At 39.3% G+C, this 18,372-nt stretch overlaps 1 protein-coding gene across 1 annotated transcript in view; it reads right to left on the bottom strand.

Annotated features, from left to right (window-relative positions):
• INPP5J (inositol polyphosphate-5-phosphatase J) overlaps positions 1-18,372 on the bottom strand; it is a 76,748-nt gene that overhangs the window by 8,907 nt on the left and 49,469 nt on the right. The window contains exons 5-6 of the mRNA XM_077461188.1: positions 17,998-18,114; positions 12,262-12,437 (exon numbers count right to left, since the gene is read on the bottom strand). Of these exons, the coding sequence (XP_077317314.1) occupies positions 12,262-12,437; positions 17,998-18,114 (293 nt within the window). The remainder of the gene's footprint in view (positions 1-12,261; positions 12,438-17,997; positions 18,115-18,372) is intronic.

The following is an 18,372-nucleotide window of genomic DNA, read 5'->3' as shown; positions in this document are numbered from 1 at the left end:
CCCCAATCTACCCTTTTCAATTTTAGTATAGTGATCACCCCTTGCTGTTCATCATGTTCTGGCAGGGGGATAAAATAAACCCCCCCCGCCAGGCCACGGTGGTCAGCTGTGGTTTTCCAGCATGCATGTCTGACAGCTCAGACCGAATGCCATACACAAGGGTCAAATGTTGGCTGTTTTTTACTGAACTGGCCGATGTCGATGTGTACTAGGCGTAACTGAACTTTTATCACTTCCATCAGCTCATCCCCCACAGTTATAATCTTTTGTACCACTTGCCCCACCCTATTAGATTGTAAGCTCTTACGAGCAGGGCCTTTTCAACCTTCTTGAATTTTATTGTATTGTAACTGTACTGTCTCCCTTTATATTGTAAAGTGCTGTGCAAACTGTTGGCGCTATATAAATTCTGTATATTAATAATAACAGAATTACAAATTGTTTGGTAGGTAAACTTTTTAGGCAGATAATTTCTTTCAGCTGTGCATATAGCTACGGTGGATATAAAAAAAAGTCTACACACCCCTAGATCCCTCTGATGCTTTGGAAGCTCTCTGTGGACCATGGATTTTGCTCTAGGATGCGAATAAGAAAATGTCAGGAAAGACCTACTAGAACAGCTGAACTTTATTTGGAGTTAATCAGAGGCACTTTAAATGATGGCAGGTATGTACTGACTCCTACTTAACATGAGTTTGAATATGATTGCTTAATTCTGAACACAGCTACATCCCCAGTTATAAGAGGGTGTGCACACTTATGAAACCACATTATTTTATTTCGTTATTTTTACTACCCTCTCCACCTAAAAGTTTTCAGTTCGTCTTTCAATTGAGTTGTACAGTTTATAGGTCACATTAAAGGTAAAAAAAGTCCTGAAATAATTTATCTTTGTCTCATTTGTTTACATCACAGAAACCTGACATCTTAGCAGGGATATGTAGACTTTTTATATCCACTGTATCTGGCTGGAGTTCCACAATAAGGTCAACAGATCAGTTTGTACTTCTCCTTCCAGAGGGCAAATGTGAATATTTGAATAGGATTATGATACTGATCTCAGAGTCAGTATTCTTTCCACTCTATTTAGCTAATTTCCCTAACCTGCTCTAGCCCTGTCGATTTGCATGTGAAAACAAGGCCATCTTGTCTGCCTAACATTTCAAACTATGTGATGGGTATGCTGAAATGTCACGTAACACTTTTAATTCTGAAAAAACAACAGCTACAACACCAACCTCATCTGCAAATATCGCACAAATCATCCCCTCCCCTCCTCCCAAGACTTCTTGTTCTCTAGCTGCCTTGTCACCTCCTCCCATGTTCATCTCCAGGACTTCTCCAGAGCCTTTCCCATCCTCTGGAACTCCCTTCCCCAGTATGTGCGGTCAGCCCCTATCCTCGCCTTTAGGTGATCCCTGAAAACCCACTTATTTACGGAAGCCTACCCCACCTTCACCTAAGATCTGTACCTGAGTCACCTCCATCAGATAATCCCCCACAGCTATTACCTTTTGTACTACATTCAACTATCTTTAGATTGTAAGCTCCATGAGCAGGGCCATCCTATTCCTTCTGTATTGAACTATATATCTCCCCCCTCTACATTGTACAGTGCTGCCTAAACTGTTGGCGCTATATAAATCCTGTATTATGTAGCCTTATGAGTTTATGTGAAATCTCCATTAATACCTGTACAATATTGTAATTAGAAATATATTTCCATTAGATTTAAATATATATGTAAAGTATTGAGTGTTGGGTTGGTGTTACTGTAATTGGTTCAACTTCAAAGCTTGGCCTTTTGTTTTCCCTGATAACATCTCACCTGGGAAGTAAACAACAGCTTTCGTTGACTCATCCAATCAGGCTGTTCCCAATATACATTGACTAGGTACAGTGACCAATTAGGGAGAATGTATTAGCCACACTACAGAAAGTAGGGGGGGGGAATATAATGCTTTGTGAGCAAGCCAAGACACACTGGTGTGGGAGCACACGGCAGTCACCATGGGCTGACCTGAAGTTAACAGGTAACCTAACTCTGAACTTGCACCTTATATTGTATTGTAAATACGATTCTGTGAGTAATTTGTAAATATCATGTAAGCCAGGGGACCTACACTGTATATTGTGATGTACATACTGTCTGGTGTGTAATTTGTATATATTATGTAACCCTATAAATGAATGTGTATTGCTGATTGAACTATCTCTTTTGTACAAGATCTCTCAGATCTAGATATGTATATGTCCATACTACTACAATGATTGAGGGGTATGTACATAATCATAAATACTAGTCAACAAATGGCGACCGACGAAGGGACAGGAAAAATTGGTGGTCTCTTTCAGCAATATCTCAAGGGGTTGCAATATCTACAAAAGGCACACTATGAAAGGGTTTTTCATCTGAATGCTAAAAAGTAACATTGGGTGATCTAGGTGCTCAATATAGAAATGGGCTATAAAAAAATAGCTGTGTTGTACAGTGTGTAATCATTAGGAAGCCTACTGTTAGTATACTAAGGAACACATCATTTATGCTAAAAGCTAAATATATTATAGAATTTGTACATGAAGAGTCCAGATACATTAGAAGGAGATGAAAAGAGCTGTTGCCCAATGTTTATATGCATGAAGATTCAGTCTATTTAAAAAAAAAAAAAGGTTTGAAAGATGATTCCTGCAGTGGATGAAGTGCATGTAACAGGAATTGAGAGTACAGCACAAAAGATGGATAGGGAGGACAGACAGTCTTTAGAAAATGTGCTACTTGTAGCTAACAATATTGGCAAACTATTGCCAGGAGTGCACATAACATTTCATGCAGATAATGTCTTGCAACGATGTAAATTGCTGGGAGTTGCCAACTCCAGAGATCAGGTTAAAGTTTTACTATTAACAGTTAAATTAGACACATGGTCTTCCTTACCAGATCATGTTAAAGAAGGAAGAGCAGATTACAATGAAACTGTAGATGAACTGCTAAAAATATTATATCCCTTTGACCTAGGCTTAATAGCAGCGTTTAGAACAAAACAGGAAAATAATGAGAATCCACTTCTTTATGCAAACAGGCTATGGTCAGCTTACTATGTAGGCAAACGGAGAAATGTAAACAGAGAGGACCCAGAGTACAAAACCCTCCTAATATCTAATGCCCATCCAAAATTTAAAAGTCAATGTGGATTTTTTATAAATCCTCTTAAAGATTCATATCAAAGTATCATGGATTGTATGCACAATTATTTTCATGTAGCCAGAAGGTCTAATTCTGTGAAATCAAAGATTTATCACCAGCCTACAAACAAAAATACCTATTTAGCAAGCCACACTACAGGAGAATTGGCCACCTCTTCAAACAGAAAGAGACATCATTACAATTACAATGCCTCCAAAGATAAGATCTATAGGCATGGCTCCACAGTTACTAGTCAAAGGCAAATAGCCTCATGCTCCCCTTTGAATGTAAATACAATGGAAAGCGATCTCAGATTACAGCACAGGAGATCAGTTCTGAAAGAACTTAAGTTAATAACCACAATTACGTCTCTTGAAAATGAGATTAAGCTACTGAAGGCACATATTCATAATTGGGAAAATACCAATAAAATAATGGAAACATCACAACATGTTCTTAAGGAAAAATATGAAGCATGCCATGCAGATGTGGTACAGTGTAATAAAGAACTAAAAGAAATAAAACAATCTTTTGATCAAATTGTTAAGACCCCACAGAAAACCGTCTATTCCATTCAAACAGAAAATACAGGAGGGAGGCCCAATCTATCTATATTATCTGCTAGGACTTCCCCTTACGGGGAACAAAACTTAAATATAAGCAATGTAGAAACAGTGAAAGAAGTACCAGATCTAATGTGTCATTCAGATGTCTATGATCTGAGTAATTTATTTTCACCAGATCCAAGTGCGGATGTCAGTGAACATATAACAATGTAAATATGTAAATGTAACAATGTGGTAGTGTTTGCTTTCTTTGTGCCAACGAAAGGGAAAAGGGTAATAACTTTTGTATAAGTTATATTTTCCAGGTGCAGGGAGCTCATGAAAAAGTATTTACATGTTAAGCAGGTGTATCAATATAGATGTATATACATAAATACATACACCTAAGGTAATGTATATTAGGCTAGGTATTCAAACATGGTTATTTGTAATATAGGTGTTTATCTTCCCCAAAGGATCAGAAGACTGCCATAAATATTCAAAGGTATAGGGTACAAGTGTTGCTTAGTACAGAATCTTACTCTTGCTTCAGTTTATTTTTATTTTTTGTTCTTGGTTGTTGTTTTTTTTTTTTCTCTCTCTCCCGTTTGCAGAAACACATAACAATTAATTTGCAATTACCAAGGTGCTATCCAGGATGTATGGGATGCAATCGAAATGAATGTGTATGTTTGAGTGATGGAATGCATGGGTATGAACTGTCCATGTGTAAACAAAGATATTTTTCTTTTTTGTACTTAACATTGCTTTATGGCCATAAATAAGTGTGATCACACTAATGCGCATGCGTTGTACTGTTTTATAATTTTTTTTTTTCATTGGAAATGAGCTCAATACTGGTACCAGTTTAAATTTATAATTTTTTTTTTTACAAGTTTAAATGTACTTGCGAATAAATAACCTGTGCAAAAATATGAAATTTCAATCCCTATAACTATGAGGAACTGTAGGGATGTTGTGTAGATCTTGGTTTTCTCCTTTCCTGTGGTTTAGAGTGAAGGTTCTTTCACTCTGACACTCGGAAACTACCACGATACATTACTTTGCACCTTGTGGCATCTTATGGATTCAGTAGGTCTTGTGTTTTGTTTTGTTTTTCCTTCCAAATTAACTCATGTGATGCTAATATGTGTGAAGGTTATAGATCTACATGTTGTCGTTTAGAATTTAAGTATTTACAAACCCTCCCAGTTTTTCCATAATTTTTGGTCTGTCCGAGTATAGATATGGGGGTGGGTCCTGGACATTATTGACTGTACTTACGGTTAATGGACCCATTACCTTGGCTGGAAGTCTGTTCCAAGCATCCACTACTATTGTAGACCATTATGAACCTCTCAGAGAGGTACAGTGAGGTGTTATTAATGATTTTTAAGTTTTGTATTTTAGGGTAATTGCCCAAACAAGGATGGATGATCGGACGCAGATGGGGCAAAGTATTGTGAAACACAGATGAGGACCTTAAAACAATTTTATGTTGGTTTTAAGGAGAAGCCTTGAATGGAATTAATTACAGTCAGGCCTTACTAAATTCTAACTTCTTTAGGGCGGTCTGTTTCAATAAACAGAGGTCCTGCTCTCTCTAATACAAATTTTTGTGGCCTGCTTGACTTGCAAATTGTTTTGCACTAAGAGTCAATTAATATGTTAATCACCACCGAGAGAGGGTGTGGCGCAATGTTTGAAAGCAGATTCAATCATTTTGTTTAACACAATTACAGATTCAAGGCTCTTTAACAAATTAAAGGTTGAGGCAGCATTCAATCTGAATAGTTTTTTCTTTATTGTTTTTTTTTCTCCTTCAACTTTTTCTCTTAAAGAAAACTATTTTTTTTTCTTTACTTCCTATATCACCTTATTTTAATTTTTTTTGGTGATTCTTCAGTTTGGCTTGCCTATGGTGAAATAAAAAAAAAAAAAAGAGGGGAGTATGGGGAACATTATATGGAGAACATTTAAAGCAATTACAAATGTTGATATAGAATATTAAAAGTTTCCCTTTAGCATTTTGGGGATGGGGCGAGTATCCAACAGTTTTTGTTTTTCTCTTATGACATTGGATAATTGTTTTATATAATTTTAGGTCATTGTAGCTATTATCATGACAATAGTAACATAAGGCTTTAGCAACAGCCATGTGACTATTTTCTGTGTATATGTGACATACAATCCTCTCTACAGTTCTAATGTTGGGCAGTCATCAGATGGGGTCATTGATATATATTTTCTTTTTCATTTCTTTCTTTTTGTGCCATAATAAGTTCAAAGAGCATTGCGTCAATATCATATAGATATACTGGGACTGGTGAGACTCATAGTGATTGGCAAATAGCAGGGAGTATAGTACATTTGTACTTAAGAGTATTTTATTTAGATTTTTCCAGAAGCCACTAGTGACTGGTGACATCACACCTATCTGTATTCTGAAATCCAGTCATGTTTGTCTGCGTAGGCGACACTGCCTAATCTGCAATGAGAACTCTTAAAGTGATGACCTCTTCCGTAGCCTGCTAAAGGCAGGGCTCGTGCAGTAGCTACACATGGTAGCCAAGGACGGTGCCCAAGGTTTGGGACCAGCACTGAACATAGCTTCAGTAACAGGAGTTAGTGGTGAGTTGCGATGGCAACAAGAACCCCCTGCACACTTGAAGGGTCATACACAGACACACAGTGGCATACCGCAGAAGGCAGAACAGAGTTACTTGCAGGCATATGACCATGGAGGAAGAAAGATGGGGAATGGAAATCAGACACCTGGCTGAAGGGCGTACTTAAATTGTTACACATGTCACTGAGAGAGGGGTCTCATCAGTATGTCGCAGTATATCTATGGTAATTCTAATAAAAGGTCCTAACTGCTCAGACTTACCAGGCAAGCATTAATTTGAATGCATGTGTCTCAAATGTACTTGTGGTTTTCTTTCTATACCTCTGTCCACATTTAACAAAGTATAATCTTAGCCGGGAAAACTGATCCAAAGGCCATTACTGTATGCGGTATCCAACGGGAATCACCATGGAAGGCTGTCCCAGAAGCAAGGGCAACATGACCAGATTGACATTATTGACTTTCGCACTAACATTATTGGACGGTTGAGAACAAGGATCCTCATGTTTTTTTTTTTATCCCTCTTGTTTTTTTTTTATTGTATTTTGTATCCTATGATTTTTATTATGGACTTATTACATTCAGAACAAGTGAGGACTACCGATACTGGGATCCAGAAATGTGAACTGTAGAGATGGGGATTTTAAAAGTTTTTTTTTCTTCTCAAAGAGTTTTATTTCATTTCAGAGGGCAAAGCCAAACGTTCAAAATATTAAAGAAGATTGCACATAAACCATTATTCTATGTGTGGCCGAGTCTCATATTCTCAACTGGCCACAAGGGGCCATCTGTAGCCTTATGAGTTTATGTGAAATCTCCATTAATACCTGTACAATATTGTAATTAGAAATATATTTCCATTAGATTTAAATATATATGTAAAGTATTGAGTGTTGGGTTGGTGTTACTGTAATTGGTTCAACTTCAAAGCTTGGCCTTTTGTTTTCCCTGATAACATCTCACCTGGGAAGTAAACAACAGCTTTCGTTGACTCATCCAATCAGGCTGTTCCCAATATACATTGACTAGGTACAGTGACCAATTAGGGAGAATGTATTAGCCACACTACAGAAAGTAGGGGGGGGGAATATAATGCTTTGTGAGCAAGCCAAGACACACTGGTGTGGGAGCACACGGCAGTCACCATGGGCTGACCTGAAGTTAACAGGTAACCTAACTCTGAACTTGCACCTTATATTGTATTGTAAATACGATTCTGTGAGTAATTTGTAAATATCATGTAAGCCAGGGGACCTACACTGTATATTGTGATGTACATACTGTCTGGTGTGTAATTTGTATATATTATGTAACCCTATAAATGAATGTGTATTGCTGATTGAACTATCTCTTTTGTACAAGATCTCTCAGATCTAGATATGTATATGTCCATACTACTACAATGATTGAGGGGTATGTACATAATCATAAATACTAGTCAACAATTATAATAATATTAATAATAACTGCTTTTTATAAAAGATATATAAAGATGATAAAGTGTTGTTTAGAGAAGGAGACATTGGCGTTGATTTACTAAAGGCCAATCAACTGTGCACTACAGGTCTCGTCGCTGTAGAGCTGAAATGGGGGGAAGCTCTGCTGATTTCTATCATTCAATCATGTGCAATCAATAATGCAGTGTTTTATTTTCCTGGCATGCCCCCCTCAGATCTACAGAAACTGCACTTCACACACACGGCACAGTGGATTTGCCTTTAGTAAATAACTCCCCCCCATGTAATGTTATATATACAAGCTCCAATGTGTAAAAGCAACTCAGACACCTGACCCAAACTGTATAGATTACAAAAAAAAAAAAAAAAATAAGTGCACCTTCAACCTTCGTGATAGAAATGAAAATGAGAAAATAAATCATTATCTGGCTGATTTAATGCAAGCAGCCCCAAAATAGTAATTTCCACATAGCACATTGCAATAATACAGCTCCAATCACACACACAACCATGAAGTGCCTGGAAAAATTTACGCAAATGATGAGGGAATCCTACAGTGTTTTCCAGTGTGATATGGTAGAAAGAATCTCCAACATCCCTTTAAATATGCATGCTCCCTGCTCATTTATGGCAGCAAACTGAGTTCAGGGACCATGCACATTTTTACATAGTTACATAGTAGGTGAGGTTGAAAAAAGACACAAGTCCATCAAGTCCATCCGATGTGTGTGATTATATGTCAGTATTACATTGTATATCCTTGTATGTTGTGGTCGTTCAGGTGCTTATCTAATAGTTTTTTGAAACCATCGATGCTCCCCGCTGAAACCACAGCCTGTGGAAGAAAATTCTAAATCCTTGCCGCACTTACAGTAAAGAACCCTCTACGTAGTTTAAGGTTAGACCTCTTTTCTTCTAATTTTAATGAAAGGCCACAAGTCTTGTTAAACTCCCTTCTGAGAAAAAGTTTTATCCCTATTGTGGGGTCCCCAGATGGCCGAACTGTTTGCCCGGCGGTTGGTTCACAGCGAATTTTGCGTGTTCACGATTCGCCCGATTGGCGGACTATTGCCGCTGTTTGCCCGGCAGACATATGTGTTTACAGGGTGAAAGAACTTTGACCCATGATGACACATCCATCATGGGGTACAGGACAGCCAATTGAGACATTTCAGCACATGGACAATTGGACATTCCCCCTACCTTATAAATAGACCTGATCTGGTGGCCATTTTACATTCTGTCTTATGTCAGTTTAGGGACAGGACGCTGTGTGGAGCAGGGAGAGACTGTAGTGACACAAATCACTAGCTATTAGGTCCACAAAAGTCCTTTTAAGGACTGGTATAGGTGTAGTACAGTATATAGGGTTCAGTGCACTGCTGTGCAGGAGATTGCAGCAGCCTGTCTTTTGCCAGTGTAGGGAGGGACAGGACGCTGTGTGCAGCAGGGACAGTCAGTTTAATCACTAGCTAGCTATTACTATTAGGTCCACAAAGGTCCTTTTAAGGACTGGTATAGGTGTACAGTATATAGGGTTCTGGTGCACTGCTGTGCTGGTGATTGCTGAGTGCACTGCTGACTGATTCCGCAGCTGTCTTTTGTCAGTGTAGGGACAGGATGCTGTGTGGAGCAAGGACAGTCAGTTTAATCACTAGCTATTACTATTAGGTCCACAGAGGTCCTTTTAAGGACTGGTATAGGTGTACAGTATATATAGGGTTGTACACGTATAATATACTTTCTTCCAAATATAGAAAGAATATTATACTTGACTGCTGCCCGATTCTGCAGCTGTCTTTTATCAGTGTAGGGACTGAGGTATAGTCTGCAAATCACTAGCTACTAGGTCCACAAAGGTCCTTGTAAGGACTGGTATAGGTGTACAATATATAGGGTGCTGGTGCAGGGCTGTGCGGCAGATTACTGCCCTATTCTGCAGCGGTCCTTTATCAGTGTAGTGACTGAGGGACAGTCTGCAAATCACTAGCTACTAGGTCCACAAAGGTCCTTGCAAGGACTGGTGTAGGTGTACTATTTGGTGTGCAGTATATAGGTGTGTAATACACGTATAAAATACTTGCACATATAGAAAGCATAGTATAGTGCATTTCCACTGTGCAGCATTGTGACTGCTGAGTGGTTCTGCAGCGATACTACAAAGAGTGACAAACGCAATAAAAAAAAAGTATTATAACTGGTGTGATAGACCAGTGGCCCCCAAAAACGACAGATTGAAGCGGGGTGTTATATACCTTCTTCCACATACATACTGCACTTCTCTAGCGACTTTTGTCACAGGGTCATTTAAAAAATGACAGGCAGAGGAAGAGGCAGGCCCTTCCGCAGGGGTGGTAGGGGTAGGGCAGGAGCAACAGGCTTGAGCCAAAGTGGCAATTTGCAGAAGGTGCGTGCGATAACGTCAAAGGACGCACCAGACTTGGTTGAGTGTCTCACTCAGCCTTACTCTTCTGCACCCTCCTCATCCTCTCGATCTGCACCCTCTTCTTCACTCTCTGCTGTGTGCATCCCCAAAGACACTACTACTAACACCACCACCACCACCATATACCTTACACTTGAGTCACAGGAATTATTTTCCGATCCATATGAAGACATTTCCGATGCGCAGCCACTCTTGGCATTGGATCAGGAAGAGGAGGTAGCAACAACCGCCACTCAGCAGACTGACTGCTGGTGTCAGTGCTCTATATTACGGTGCTGGTGTCAGTGCTCTATATCACGGTGCTGGTGTCAGTGCTCTATATCACGGTGCTGGTGTCAGTGTACTCTATCACGGTGCTGGTGTTAGTGCACTCTATCACGGTGCTGGTATCAGTATACTCTATCACGGTGCTGGTGTCAGTGCTCTATATCACGGTGCTGGTGTCAGTGCACTCTATCACAGTGCTGGTGTCAGTGCTCTATATCACGGTGCTGGTGTCAGTGCTCTATATCATGGTGCTGGTGTCAGTGCACTCTATCACGGTGCTGGTGTCAGTGCTCTATATGACGGTGCTGGTGTCAGTGCACTCTATCACGGTGCTGGTGTCAGTGCACTCTATCACAGTGCTGGTGTCAGTGCTCTATATCACGGTGCTGGTGTCAGTGCACTCTATCACGGTGCTGGTGTCAGTGCTCTATATCACGGTGCTGGTGATCATCTCCTGCACCCTCTTCATAGCCTACCCTGATCTTTCCTCTCCTCCATTGCCTTCATGCGCTCCTGAGTCCTGAATTGTCAAAATTTCACAGATAAAAAAAGAATGCTTGTAGTTGTCGATCCCAGATTCACTTCATACATGTGTTATGTCAGTGGCCATGTGGTGGGACTATGTGTGCACAGCTAGTAAGTATTTTGTGGCTGAAAATATGACCTGGTTTTTAAAGTTAAAGTTCATCTGCCATTGAAGTCCATGGGGCCCGCCGCAAACTTTGCGGTTCGCGAACTTTTGGCCGCATTCGCAAAACGTCCCAATGGAAGTTCGTCCATCTCTAGTCCCCAGTATGGTATTTGTATATTCAAATCATATCCCATCTCAAGCATCTCTTCTCCAGAGAGAATAAGTTCAGTGCTCACAACCTTCCTTCAGAATTAATATCCTCCACACCCTTTATGAGCTTTGTTACCCTTCTTTGTACTCGCTGCATTTCCAATATTAGATTTAAAGAGATGCTGATTGTGAATTCATTTATACAGCTTTGTGTACATAGAGCCCTGTATCTGCAGATGACTTTAAGGAAATACTGTACAGGAGGAAAACAGAAATGATCAGGCACTTGGTGATCCCAGAACTGTTCCAAAAGGACTGCAAAAATAGTCTAAAGGGGAGAGAAAAGGTTGAATTGTTGTTCAAAGATATCGTTTCTATCTGGGCACCAGTCCTTACGAAGGATGTACTGGAAATGGAGAAGAGACGCTTGAGATGGGATATGATTTGAATATACAAATACCATACTGGGGACCCCACAATAGGGAAAAAACTTTTTCTCAGAAGGGAGTTTAACAAGACGTGTGGCCTTTCATTAAAATTAGAAGAAAAGAGGTCTAACCTTAAACTACGTAGAGGGTTCTTTACTGTAAGTGCGGCAAGGATGTGGAATTCCCTTCCACAGGCTGTGGTTTCAGCGGGGAGCATCGATGGTTTCAAAAAACTATTAGATAAGCACCTAAATGACTGCAACATACAGAGATATACAATGTAATACTGACATATAATCACACACATCGGATGGACTTGATGGACTTGTGTCTTTTTTCGACCTCACCTAATTATCACTGCATGACCGATCAGAGCACCTAGTTCTGTTCATTTTGTATGGTGAAATTATAGATCTCTGTCTAGATTCCACTTTTTATATATCTTACTGAACAATAGCAAAATGTGAAATGATTATCTAGAAGAGTGAATGTATTGATCTGTGTGTCTCAGGGAAGGAACATACTCATGGTCCAGCACACCATTAGCCAGGGGCCCCTGGAACTGCTGAAGCTGAAGGATGCTCTCAAAATTATCCACACGCTGGTCTGAATTCTCCATGTGGGCTGGCAAATGGCAGTTCAGGAAACACACCATGTGACCAAACAAGGACAATCGAATGCTAACTCCACCTTTGTTACCCTAAAAAAGAAACAAGAATCTGGCTATAAATAACAGCACTGGGTGCAAAGTATTCATAAACTATGATTATTTATTGATCAAATTGGTTGATTTACTAAAGGCAAGTTAGCTTGGCAAATGTGGGGAAGCTATCATCCAATCATATGCAAGCAAATGTATTTTGCTTTTTTTTTTTTTTACAAAGTATAACTTCTCCTGCAAAGTGAACAGCATATTTGCCTTTAGTAAATCAACCTCACAGAGTAACTAATTTTTACAGAAATATATTTGGCTTCTATAATGGCTATGCAATTCATTCTGAAATATGATGCTAGCATAAGTTACTTTTCCCATTTAAAATGCAACCATCTATAATATTCTGCAACTGCCAGCAGGGTCATTTCCTCTCTCAGGTACTGCAGTAAAAACTCAAATTACACGTAGTCTGCTAGATAAAATGCAGCATCTCTGTCATTAGTTGGTAATAGATTTCAAAGTTTCACACCTTCTTAAATGAACTAAAGCAATATAGGGTTTCACCGAACCCATTTTTTTTTATCAGCGAGGAAAAGTACCAATACTTTCGGTCAAGTAATTGCAGTTACCGAGTTATTGATACTTTGCAGTGCGATTTGCTCCGATACAAAAAAATTGGCGCGAATTTGCACTGCAAAGAATTGCATGCGATTTGAACAGGAATGCAGTGTGATTCCAGATGCGATTTCCCCCACTGCTCCTGTGTGTGTGTGTGTGTGTGTATAAAACGGGAAAAACACCATCTAGTGGGCAGTTTAAAAAATGTTAGAACTCACAGTACATCTGGCCACATGCAAAATAATCTACATAGGTATACCGGTCTGCCGATGGTAGCAAATCAGGGCCTCTGAAGGTGCTCACAGGGCTGGAGAAGTTTGGGGACCCCATGGGTATAGGGCGGAAGTAATGTCAACTTGGGGGTGGACCACCTCTACATCTCCCCCGACCCTGTGAGCACCTCCAACAGCCTGTGCATGCAGGCTTTATGTACTGTGAGTTGCAATATTTTTTAAACAGCCCACTATATGGTGCTTTAATCCCTTTCTATACACACACACACAGACACACACAGGAGTGGTGGGAAAATTGCATGCGATTTGGAGAGGAATGGCACTGCATTTCTGTTCAAATTGCATGTGATTCTTTGCAGTGCGATTTGCGCCCATTCATTTTTTTTCAACGCAAATCGCACTGAAAAGTATCGGTTTCAGTATCGGGAGCATTTGGGTGAGTACTAATACCATCTGCACCATTCCGATATCTGTACATCCCTATTACAACATGTTTGTACAATCTCCTTACAGCCTAGTACACACTATCGTTTTTTTTTTTTTTTTTAGTTCAACCCATTGCCTTTTTTGGTCATGCTCCTTCGACAGAAGCCAAACGTGTGGCCAGCTTCTGTCAAACCAGCTGCAGTACACATGGGCTTAACCGCCCTGGCGGTATGATTATTTGAGATTTTTGCTCAAAGCGGTACAATGTTTTGCATGGAAATTTGGCATTTTATATTGTAGGTCTGTAATTCTTAGGAATAACACACTTAAGTCTGTCCAAACCAGAGTCTAGTAGACATTCCGGGTATGATAAAGTTTGAAACACAAAATCATAAATTATAATAAATAACTAAAAATAATTATAACAAATAATAATATAATAATAATAATAATAATAATAATTCAATCATGAATAAATCAAAAACACTGAAATTTGCTCAGTTACCTAATTGTTGCTGTCAATACTTTCAGTGTTTGATGACAGATCTCCCCACAAATCGCTATCGCTCAATTCTGCGAGTGATTCTAATTTATTATCGCTGTTTTCTAGCTGGTCTAAAAACCACTTTTGATGTAAAGGGACACTTTTTGGTTGCTATGGCAGAAAGAACAGTATATATAATAAAAAAAATGCATGTAGGGCACTGGACAAACCACTAAGGACAAAGGGGATGTGAAATAATGTGATACAGTAATGTAATCTGTAAGATTATAGTGTACTGTATGTATTGTGTGTTTTCCACTTTTTGTCCCCGTGGGTTGCAGCGCTTGCCGGGAACAGAGCTCGGCTCCGTGATAGATCAAGCGGAGAGCATGTTAGATCAAGCGGAGAGCGGGGAGACATCACAGGATTCTGGGGACAAGGTAAGTAACTTTGCCTGGATCCTGCGATGCAATCCCGAGTGTAGCTCAGGGTTACCGCTTTTGGTACTGAAAATCCACCTCGAGCCACACTCAGGAATACCGCCAGGGAGGTTAATGCCGGCTGGTTCAATAGATACTGCCTGATATTCGGCCCGTGTGTACGACTCTTTATGTTTACCAAGATTCAGTTATGCCGCATGCACACAAACGGAATTCCCGCCAGAAAAAGATCGATGAGAGCTTTTCATCGGAAAATGCGACCGTGTGTATGCTCCATCGGAATTTAGCTGTCCGAATTTCCGCCAGCCAAAAATTGATAGCATGTTCTCAATTTTCCAGACGGAAAAACTTTCTATCGGTAATTCTGATCGTGTGTATGCAATTCTGACATGCCAAAAATCACGCATGCTCAGATTCAACTATGAGACAGAAGCTATTGGCTACTGGCTATTGAACTTCCTTTTTGTAGTCACGTCGTGCGTGTTGTACGTCACCACGTTATAAATGATCGGAATTTGACCATGTGTAGGCAAGACAGCTTGAGCCGAATTCCGTCTGAATTCCGTCGGGAAAACCATCAGAGCTTTTTCCAACGAGAATTCCGATCGTGTGTACGCGGCATTAGTGCGATAGCCTACTTGACTGGGTAAATATTTAATATATTGTATGGGCAGGCACTTACATTAAGGGGTTGCTCCTTTGTGCAAGCTCCTTGAGATTTAGAGGATGATTTACTAAAAGCAAATAGGTTGTTGGCTTTACAAGAACATTTTCACTTTGCAAGAGAAGTTTTCTTTAGCTTAGTGAATGCAGTGGAAATTTACTTTGAAAAGAATACCCAGTCACAAGCAAGGAAAATAAAATAAAAAATTCTTGAAAATGATTGAATAATTGAAGCATTATTTCACCTCATTTACTAAGCAAGGAGAAAATGTCCTAACAACGTGAATAATCTATTTGACTTAATTAAATCAACTTCAAAATCTCACAAAGCTTGCACAAAGATTACCCCATCTGATTAGGTGTGTGAGGTTAAAGTGGTATTAAACCCAGAAGCAAACAGTATATTGCAGTTTACCATTCCTTAGATGTGATTGCTGCATTTATTTTCCTTTTTTTAGGCTTTCTTTCTTCTATGGTCATCTGGTGATCCAGCCAGTAAGTCAATTTTTTTTTAAAAGAACAAGTTCTCCAGCAGAATGTATCAGTTACAGAGATGCGACAAACCATTTAACACTAACAGGGGTACTTACAATAATCAGCTTTTATTTATGTCTGATTATATTTGCTGTAACTGCTTATAAAGTGTTAGTTGAGTTAAGCTTCAATTTGTTAGTGTATTTAAATCTGCCATATACACCCCCAGACTGACAGTGCTGTTGTCCATAGGTGTCCCTATGCTCTTTCATTCTTTCATTAAGAGTGGGGGCAATCTAAGACAAGAGGTGTGTTACTGACTAGATAATAAGGTGAAAACAGAGGGGGGAGCCTAAAAAAACAAAGAAAACTAAAGCAGCCACCACATCTAATGATTGGTAAGCTGCAATATATAATTACATTTTTGGTTTTGGGTTTAGTACTGCTTTAAAATAAACCCAAATCTGAAACTTGGGAAATTTTAAACTAAGCATACGATGAAATAAATGTATAAGGAAATTTTTTTTTTTTTTTTTATGAAAAACCGCCAGTTAGATCAAGGGACACAAGTAATAAGTTATTATACATCACTAGAGTTTTCCTCTAAAAATCCAACCTGGTATTAGTCATTGAGGATGCCAATCAAATAAAAAGACTAATGAGAAGGCTGGGATGTAGAAGAACGTGGGGCCAACCTCGCCTTATGTACAGTATTCTTTTATTCCCAGTTTAAATTGCCCATGCAGGTTGGTTTTCTTTATCTGCTAAAGCAGATCCTGCTTGCCTTAGGAAACAAATGTTTACTAGACCATATGTGTTAATGTGTAACTTGGATAACAGCTTAGAGAATGCCATGGATACAACAATAGCACTGAGCACACAGTATGTGTATGCAAAACCTCTCACCCATCCCTTTGGACAAATGTGTAAAGACATTTGTATCTGTAGAAGATAAGAAGGTAGAAACTTGGAATAGAGTGTGTTTAAATACCATAAGTGCAAAGTTTTTTTAACCACAAACTTGGTAATCACATAAACATCATGATCAGTGAGGGAGAAGAGAGACTGGGGAAATGCTTCCTCCTGCCTGCCTGCTGATGACATCATCTCAGCCTAGACAAAGTCACTGCACTGGAACGCAAGGATGTTTTTTAATGATAAAGGGTGGGGATTTTTTGATAGATTATACTGGTGCTGTATATCGTGACATGTCAGTAATTGATTCATAAAGACTTGGAAAGTTCCTAAAAGGTCTGCTTAACCGGTTCCGAACTACCTGTACGTGATTTTGTGCACGCGGTTTAGGGGGCACCGCCCCCCGCTGTGAATGGACACAGCAGGAGCCAATCAGCGGGTTCGGCGCCCGCCGTGACCTGCCGTTCATTTGCAAGAGAGACCAATCAGCGGTGTGCCCTTGTAAACAAAGCACACCGCTCATCTGTCAGGGAAGAAAAGTGAGAGATCATGTTTCAGCTAAGCTGACTCACAATCTCTCTTTTCATCCAGAGTAACACTCCCCCCCCCCCACAGTTAGAAACACCTTCCAGGGAACACATTTAGCTCTTGATCGCCCCCTAGTGTTAACCCCTCTTGCCAGTGTCATTTATACGGTGATCAGTGTATTATTATAGCACTGATCGCTGTATAAAAGTCACTGGTTCCAAAAAAGTATCAAAAGTGTCTGACCTGTCTGCCGCAATGTTGCAGTCCTGATAAAAATCGCTGATCACTGCCATTACTTGTAAAAAACAAATAATAATAAAAATGCCATAAATCTATCCCCTATTTTATAGACGCTATAAATTTTGCACAAACCAATCAATATACACTTATTGAGATTCTTTACCAAAAATATGTAGAAAACATATCAGCCTAAACTGATAAAGAAATTTTTTTTTTCTGGATATGTATTATAGCAGAAAGTAAAAAATATGTTTTTTTTTTTAAATTGTCGGTCTTTTTTTGTTTATAGCGCAAAAAAGAAAAAGCGCAGAGGTGATCAAATACCACCAAAAGAAAGCTCTATTTGTGGGGGAAAAAATGCATCAATTTTATTTGGCTACAGCTTAGTATGACTGCGCAATTGTCAGTTAAAGCGACGCAGTGCTGTATCGCAAAAAATGGCCTGGTCAGGAAGTGGGTAAAATTTTCCGGGGCTGAAGTGGTTAATCATTAAATCAAAGCTAATGCATGCAAATATCAAGTGATGTAATGTTAGTACATTATTATAGAAAAGTAATGTCTATTACTATAGTTGTTGTGCTTACCCAATAACCTCCAAGGCCAGTTCTAGTGCAGTCAGTCTGGACATCACGCAGAAAGGGCAAGTGAAAATACTTGGCAAACACCAACAATAGGCAACCTTGCATCCTAACCGAGCTGACCTAAGAAACATAAGACTATTGATAGAAATGACAAGACCAATGACAAGTTGGCAAATCTTTTCTAAGGAAAAGTAAGTAAAATACATTTCTTAAAGCTGTAGACAAGGAAGATATAACAAAATCAATTCTAATCTAGTCCAGTTTTTTTATTCATGTATTTTTACTTAGGACTAGTGTACACAAATAAAAATTGAAATTCACCTCCTGGGACCCATTGTAAAGCAGCCCTCTGAGCTGATCAGAATTCTGTGACTTTAA

The sequence above is a fragment of the Lithobates pipiens genome, unplaced genomic scaffold (assembly GCF_037356315.1).
Source record: "Lithobates pipiens isolate NorthernLeopardFrog02 unplaced genomic scaffold, aLitPip1_a1.2 Scaffold_3, whole genome shotgun sequence".
Taxonomy (NCBI): Eukaryota; Metazoa; Chordata; class Amphibia; order Anura; family Ranidae; genus Lithobates; species Lithobates pipiens.
Note: the sequence above shows the minus strand (reverse complement) of the source record. Positions and strands in the feature narration are given on the sequence as shown.